The sequence below is a fragment of the Charadrius vociferus genome, unplaced genomic scaffold (assembly GCF_000708025.1).
Source record: "Charadrius vociferus isolate BGI_N301 unplaced genomic scaffold, ASM70802v2 scaffold52, whole genome shotgun sequence".
In the NCBI taxonomy this organism is placed as follows: domain Eukaryota; kingdom Metazoa; phylum Chordata; class Aves; order Charadriiformes; family Charadriidae; genus Charadrius; species Charadrius vociferus.
The window spans coordinates 1,035,470-1,043,932 of record NW_009647572.1 but is presented as its reverse complement, the minus strand read 5'-3'; the positions used below and the strand labels follow the sequence as shown (position 1 = coordinate 1,043,932).

Sequence of the window (8,463 nt, the reverse complement as noted above, 5' to 3'; positions counted from 1 at the left end):
ACTAACCTGCTTGCTAGCAGAAGTCACTTTTACATTTACACAAATAAATGTACAAATAAAAGACCCAAACCCCATGTTGTCTTTCTCTCCTAATATTTATTATCCTCTGTCTAGAAAAATAATTTCCATTTTCTATTTCCCTGAACATCTGAATGAAAATCTCCAGCAGTTTTCTAATTCCACATAATTTGTGCCAATCACAGTGACACTGTTTCCTGATCTAATCTGTTTTCCAGATAGCTTGCTTTCAAACAATTAGCTACATCAGAATTTCTCCATAGCAAATCAATTGTTGATAGCTTTGGCTCAGCCAGATACAAGCTTTGGCATGATGACATGCCTTTCAAAACAAATCACAAAAAATGGCAAGTGGCTGTTACAGTAAGCCTCTCAGAAATAAATTACACTTGCCATACCATGTAGCCCTTTGATGCTGATTTGTTTTTCCTTTACCCTTTCAGTATATTCCCCAAAGATAGAACAAGACAAACATGCTCCGATTACTCTTCTTCAGTAACCTGTAATTCCTTGCAAAACTCCTTTGAAGCTGGTACTAATCCATGTGAGGAAGATTGGAAAAGTCCAGCACAGTCCCAATGCAAGTAAGCTTAAAAACAAACCCAAAAACAAAAGGGGCAAATACAAGGGAAAAAGAAATATCAAAGTATGCTCGTTACAATAACACAACAGCCCAGGTCAGTCTTAACCAGGTTCATAAATTTTGTCAATGATACATTTGGGCAAGTGAGGAAGCACTACATACAAGAGAAGGGCCAAGTCTAGAGAAAAGCTGTGCTTCCTGAATTCACAGCACGTAAAGTCTTCTATATTTTTCATGAGTTTGCCCAAATACTCTATTTCCTCTTTTAAGAAAAATCTTTAGGAAGCAAATTTTGTAAGACTGCTGGAACCATGTGCCACTGAAAGGATTAATCGAAATATTTTCCCTATTTTGTGAGGTTACCTCTGAAGAGAAGTCACCCACCCCTAAGATGAAGCAGGAGGCCTGGTGATGGTGGCAGGCTTGTTCACCACATATGATGCCAAGTGTACAGTAAGCAGTGGAGGTTAAGACAACTGATTACAATCAATCCAGTTATCGCAGCTTAATGAGTTGCTGTTGATTAGCTTCAGTCCTCATGGCTGACAACTTTCATTCCTCGACTAAGGCAATTGCAAAGGTAATGTGTTAACTTTTACCTGTTTTCATTATGTGCCAATATTTATTGGCACATACAACCACAACAATATGGCAAATACAACCACTTTACTTCTCATGAGTCATCCCATGACTAAGTTTTGAATCAAATGAGTACCATGCCCCCCCTTTAAAGTTTTCAAGCACTTATTGGCAAAAACATTATCAGCTGAAGGCCATAAACATTTACCCAGTACTGCCAGGCGTCCGGGTGGCAAACCTAATATTTTTGTTCTGATCAGTCCAAGAGAACTCACAACTTTTTTCCCTTAGTGATTTGACTGTAAAGATTTTGTGAGCCTGCAAAAGGAATTGCAGGAAGCCTGGGCATTTTTCTCAGTAGCAAATCTGCATTTGCTTCTGTGCTTGCTGCAGAGGAGCTGAGTTATCAGCACGACTGAGAGTGTTTTATAGGGGTCAGCCTCTGCCTCTGAAGAGTCAGCTGTATGTCCTGAAAGCACCTCTAAACATTCATGAGAAATTGCTATATATGGACCAGAGAGTAAAAGCTAAGGCTAAGCTTGCATTGAACACATTTACATTAATGCCACGCTGTTTGCTTTTCCCAAACGAGAGATACCGCTGTCGCATGGCCCTGCACTCACAGAGAGACGAGACGCAGTTCAAAGACTGACAACAGATAGTTTTTTTAAAACATTTTCTCTCTTTTTATTTGTTTTTCCTGATGGTTGCTACAAGCGAAGGAGGTATTCAGAAACGTAACTGCACGATACAAACACAGGCAGCAAACTAAGTCGATGGCATGAAAGGTGTATCTGAGAACACGGAGTTGACAGAATCGGAGTCGGATTTTGTTCGAGTAGTTTTTAAGATACTCTCAGCAATGATATTGTCATTAGGGAACAGTTTTACTTTCCCATTCTGGCTGTGTTTGGGTTCGTGCACGGGTTCCAGGAAAACCACCCGTTTACCTGTGCTAGCCTTCTTCTCGTCGGCTGGCAGCTCTTGCGGCGGTGTGGAATTCAGTATGGATGAGTGGGCACTGCTTTGGTTCAGCTTCCTCTTCCTCCTTTTTGCCTTACATTGGCACGGACAGGGGGTCAGATAGAGATACAGCAGTACTAAAATAATACTGGCTACACAGGCAGCAAGGGTGGTAAAAGCTGTATTAAATGCTTCATGAGCGTGGGACCTGTTCAGTGTGAAATTGCTAACATTTATTCTAACCTCTATGGTTTCATTTAGCAGTCTTTTCTTATTTATTGCGATGCAGGAGTACAGCCCTGAGTCCTCCAGCTGGGCATCTGTTATCTCCAGGCTGCCGTTATGAAACACCTTAAAGTTGTCGGTCTCCCTGTCTGGCTCCAGCAATCTATTGTCCGGACTAACCCAAACAAAGTGCGTGCCCGCATCACTGATTCTGCTGTCACAGTGTACAATCAGCCTCTCACCAACCTGGGCATCGTGAATAAACCCAAAGGCTTGGAAAGAGCTGTTGACGGTGCTTTCAGAGCAATTCAGAAAGTTGTCATGCAGTAAAGGCAGTTTATTGTAACCTCTTGTGTCTGATCGCAGCAAACAGGTGTACTCGTTTTTGAAGTCCACCACTGAACTGAAGTGCCTTTGATACCAGAAGATCAGCATGGAGTACAGCGTACAGTCACAATGAAATGGGTTGCCATGAAGATAAATTCCACTAAGATATTTGGCCAGCACTGAACTCAGGCGCTGAACAGGCATCGACTGGATGTGATTGAAGGAAACGTCCAGCAACACAAGGTCTGTCAGTTTATGTTTTCCAGTGTACAAGTCCAGCGGGAAATGCGAGAGCAAGTTATAGCTTAAGTACAGTTTCTGCAATTTGTACAATCCTCCGAAAGCTGATGACTCTATCTGTGTTATCTGATTGTTGTACAGCAGGAGAACCTCCAGTGCCTTTAGCTCCTGAAACACAGGGTTGCCCAGAGTCTTCAGGCTGTTGGATGACAAGTCTAGGTACTTCAGATTTGGGGTTGTGGCAAAGCTTCCAGTGATGATGCTGTTAATGTTATTATGATTGATTATTAAAGTATTCAGTTTCTCAAACAGCGCTGGGACCCATTCAGGCTCCAAAAACCCAATTCTGTTATAACTCAGATCCAGCCTTTTCATCCATTTATAAAGATTTCCTGGCACCCGAGAGAGGTTCTTATTGGTGCAGCTTACGATATCACTGGCACAGATGCAGGCTGTTGGACATATCCCCGGGGCACTGCCACAAACGCTCACCGTGAAGACCAAGAGGCATGCCAGTCCTCTGCAGTTCACTTTAAAAACTCCAAGTCGAGTCGAAACTGTCCGCCAGTTTAAAGACATTGTCACAGTCTCTTAGCTGTCTCCCAGTGCTCCTTGCCACAGATTATACGTGCGGTTAGCGTTGCACTAATCGCTGTCGAAAGAGGGATACAGAGGTACAGCACGTTAACATCTACGATTCATACCCTGCCTGAGTTCTTAGGCACACCTTTTGAAAAAATACAGGGAATTAATCCTTGATGTTTCACATGATTAAGTATAAAATCTAGTTGTTCTTAGGTGATGTAAACTTAACATTGGTTTTATGTAAACATGAAATTGTGCACCCATGTGTAAATATTCACACTACAGATATATCTGTATATACAGATACACACTTTTTCTTTTCAAAAATGATGCAACTGCTCTTCAGTCTTGGACCAAGGAATGCAATTTCTGACAGTTCATAAGAAAAATAAATCAGAAACGTTCCTCTGTGGGACATGACTGGGCAATGGCATCCCCTACCTGTTTCCAAACCAACCCAGATAGAAAACTCCTGGTACAGGAAAGAAAAATGCTTATCCAAAAATGCTATTTTCTTGTCTAGTGGGGAGCAGTTACAACATGTGTTTCTTCCCAATCGGAAAATGTCACACATTTTCAAGCAAAGAATTTTCTCAGACTACTTAGCTTTAAATGTCATATGAATTTCTTTTTTTTTTTTTTCCCCTTTTTTTAATTCAGTAACTGATAGTTCAGGTAGCAACAGACTATTTTTAAAGTTATTCAAAATGTCCAATTGGAATATTTTGTATTCTGCTACTTCTACCTTTGCCAAAATAACTGTTGAGGAGGAAATTTTCTATGCCTGGTACCTACTTCAGGCGCAAGTTTTGGGAACTTTCAGTAAGAATGAGTCAGCCATTTCTCAAAACTTAGTAAAGGAAAAAAAAATATTTTGCTCATACTTAAATAGTAAGAACAAAACCAAGCAAATACTCTCTTTTCTGAGAATATTTTAGTGTCACTATGGTTTGAAGGAGGCTCATAACATTTGGCAGGGTCATGATTTGTGCCATGGGAAGTGCCTTTGTGCCGTCTTCTAACAAAATGTACACACACATATCAGGGTAATGAACATTTCTGTTCACTCTTGCTCTCCCTGCATACCTGTTGAGAGTTTGTCAGTAAATTCCCAGGTGAATCCATACGCATTGATTATCCCCACACCTTCACAGCTCAAACGCGGTGTTCAGCTCCCACATATTAACCTCATACTCATTTCTCCAATCTCACCCACCCGTTGGTACAGCATCTGAGCAGGACAAACCCCGCAATGTCTGCTCTGCGCTGCCGGTAGTGGCTGTGGCCAGGAGCTGGGAGACAGGGGAGAGGAGGAGAAAGCAGCAACTTCAAATGGAAAGAAGCAGAATAACAGGAGAAGTTGTATTCTCTGATGAGGCAAGACGGATGAAGGATGGATGAGTCTTGAGTACAAAAATATTAAAATCAAGACCTAAAGGGTGGAGGACAGCAGGGCAGAGAAGCAGAAGGGAAAAGAAGTAAAAGAAGGATAAGGGATGCACAGGGAAGGAAGGGCAAAACCAGGGAAGGAGGATGCTAATGGAGCATCATCATCATTACTGATGAAGCAACTGAGGAGGAGGTAGTTTAGAGGCAGTGAGGGTGCAGAAGTCAGCTGAGGCAGATACGACTGGAAAAGCAGATGGGGAGGGTGTAAAGGTCAAGAAGGTTAAGTAGAAGAGAGGCAAGAGTTTCAAGACATGAACGTTAGAACACACTTCTCTGGAGAATTTGCATCTGCCACTTATGAATCTAAGATTATCTATGCAATTAATTGATATACGTGAAATGCACTAATTCCCGCTCCCCCTCAGTTCCTTATTCCCCTTCTCTCTAACCCTTTGCCAATCTGGCAGGCTGCTGTCGGCTGCTGACAGATCTTCTACTCTTAAGTCAAGTGGTAGATGATGTGCTATGAATCTAAAGAGCTGAACCATCTAATGACCCATTAAAAAAAGAAATATGAAGGCAGGAGGACAGGAGAATTCACCTCGCACAAGAATTTATACATACGTTGGCTTTAAATGTTTGCATTCCCAAAAAACTGTATTAAAAGAATGGCAAGACTGTCAATTGCTCAAAAATTAAAGTGTCAGAATTAAGGGTTTTCTGTGCCATTTTAGATTTTATATACAGTCTTTAGTTATACGATCACTTATTTTTTTCCCAGAACCTTTCCTCCCACCATGCACAGGATCTGAGGAAGAACAGGAAAAAGAAAGGGTGATTACATCAAGAGTTAAGTAAATGCCTATACCTGAGAAGCAGAGCATATCCTAGCCTCTACCACAGAATTCCTCTGAGATCAGGCAAATTATGTGAACTAGTGACTGTTAGAAAATAAAGAACATCTTACAGTCACCAGCCGCACAGTTACAAAATAAGGAACCTCTGTGTATTAAGTCTGGGAGGGACTGATCTCAAGAAGTGCTGAGATGAGAGTCAAAATGCTGTGACTCTACCTGGCACTTCTGACTATAAAGGCTGTCTATCCCCGTCTATAAAAGGGATATAGCAACATGATTCTAACTATAGGAATATTTTAAAAATGAATGAATTGACTGGAATAAAAGCGTACTGTCAATATTGATAAAGTTTTCTAGGCTTTTAGACCCTACCGAAGTACGTAACTGCATGGGGGTTTCAGTGGGAGGTTAGGAACCCAGAGGAATTATTTTTTTAACCAGTCCTAAGCAGCTAACTTAGTTGGTTCTGCTAGCTAGCTAGCCTGGCTTTTACGGCAATGATTAATACAAATTCTTTTAGAGGATGAGACCTATGAAAGCATTATAGAAATGACGTGAAGAAATAATTCTGTACCTCGGTGCGGATTTGTATGGCATGCAGGATATAAGGCACAACTGACAGATGAATAAAGGATTTAGTAACTGCTCACTTAGTATATTGCATGAAGCAATGTATCTGAAAACCGCATCCCATAAAACTACTTGATTGACAATTGAATTATAAAGCATCCACAAAATGGGAGACAAACACCATCACATAGGTTGCCTTTCCCACTAATATTTGCATGTCTGATTTTGCAGCCTATGCAATCTAATTTTTAATGTAACTGCATTTGCAAAAAGATGAATGGCACTTTCAAAAGTCAGCTCCTATGTCGAATGTAACTGCGATCCTGGAGATATTCCAAATGGGACATACTAGGTCAATGCTTGGTTTTGGAAGAGTTACCAAGCTTAATACACTAGGTGATAGTCTTGCACGTTTGTTGCTGTCCGTACCTACAATTGTCTCACCAGATACTCTGAGCTAGTCTGCAACCAAATCCCAATGGCAAATCTGTGGGTGGTGTAAATCAGCATAATACCTCTGAGTTCTAAGGAGCAAACACACTCTGCAAGGGCTGAAAACTGGGTTGTGCATCTCCCAAGCTCACTGAAGTTGCCAAATGAGAACTGTTTCAAATAACGTGCTTTGCCTGGTGAGGCAAATCCAAATTACAGACATCATAAATGTACGGTGCGCCACACAAGGCTATATTGAGAGTACCCTGACAAGCAGAAACCTTCTTTGCCATGCCCAACTAACACTGCAGTGCCCACATTCCCAAGAGGTTCTTTCCCTTTTGGAGAGTAGGGCTGTTAAGCTGCAACTTGCCCCTCAACCTGTGGTCCCCAAAACTTCAACATAGATTACACAGGATGGTCTGCAAAGCCAAGCACACTCAACATAATTATTTATTATCTATGTGACCATTTGAACTTCTCCAAAATGACTGCATAAACACTTATGCAGGTTAGTAATGTGTACGTGTTAAGTGGCAAGGAAGAACAAAGCCTACAATCAGCCTCATATTAAAAAGGGGCATTTTGTTCCATCCCAATAACATTACTTCAGGACTTAGAAAAGTATTATTTGACAAACTTCAATATTACATATTTTCTCAAGAGAGTTATTGCTATTAAATACTATCGGCTAACATGTGCCAACAGACTCTGGCTAAGTACTTCACCATTATTTCTGAATGAGCTGGGTAAATAGCTTTTTTGATTTATAGTAAAGTGAAGGGCATGGTTGGGAATTTTGTACTTGAATTCTTTTCAAAGAAATCATTTCTTTATGGTGTTAAAGTGTGATATTTTAAGTTCACTGCCAAAAACACAGTACTCCAAGATGAATCATCTGTGCAGTAATGGTGCACATGCTTCTTAACCATTAGAGAAGAAACACAGGGCATATCCTCACATCATAGCGAGTATCCTCTGTGGTCAGAATAGCTCAATTGACTACAACAGATCAACTCCTACAGAAGTTGAGGATTTGGCTCCTGGGTTTTATCTTTTTAATGTGTGTGTTTGTTTTTTGTTGTTGGTGGTTGCTTGTTTCGGGGTTTTTTTTCTTGTTTGCTTGTTTGTTTTTTTAAGTAACGAGCACCTAGAGCTGCTTATGGAAAAGGGGAGTGCTGTGCAACCATAAACACCATAAACATCACTGAAAGATCAACTAATGTCCTAAACACTCATTTCCACTTTCTCTGGGCTCTCTCTCCCACTAATGCTATATTAATAATCTCTACACCAGCTTTCTTTTTCCCTGCCAGGACCTTCAGGCTTATTGCTGTTTCATCCAGGGAAACCTGTACCCCAAGCTATCTCTCCCAGTTCATTTGAGGCTTTGCTAAAAAATCCTTATGTGGCACATCTCTTCATTTAAAGAGTGAATTGGACTGGAGATCACAAGTCACCAGAATGCTTTTGCAAATGCTTTTCAAAGTTAAACAAACTGGATTGATAAATGCTTTAGAGTAGGAATAATATCTTCCTGTACATCGGGGATGTAAATAGTCCCACATCTGGCTGGCACTTTCTGCACAGTGAAAATGCAAATATTTGCTCACAACTGCCCCATACTACTGCAGGAATACTGCTGAGCCTCTAGAAACCTCAAACACTAGAAAATATTGCAGATCTTGGTCCACC

At 40.9% G+C, this 8,463-nt stretch overlaps 1 protein-coding gene across 1 annotated transcript; it reads right to left on the bottom strand.

The window, feature by feature from the left end:
- Window positions 1-1,848: 1,848 nt before the first annotated feature.
- On the bottom strand, window positions 1,849-3,580 carry AMIGO2 (adhesion molecule with Ig-like domain 2). The gene has a single exon (XM_009880840.1). It carries the CDS (start codon window positions 3,512-3,514, stop codon window positions 1,949-1,951), a length of 1,566 nt encoding a protein of 521 aa, XP_009879142.1. The 5' UTR covers window positions 3,515-3,580; the 3' UTR covers window positions 1,849-1,948.
- Between the last annotated feature and the right edge of the window lie 4,883 nt (window positions 3,581-8,463).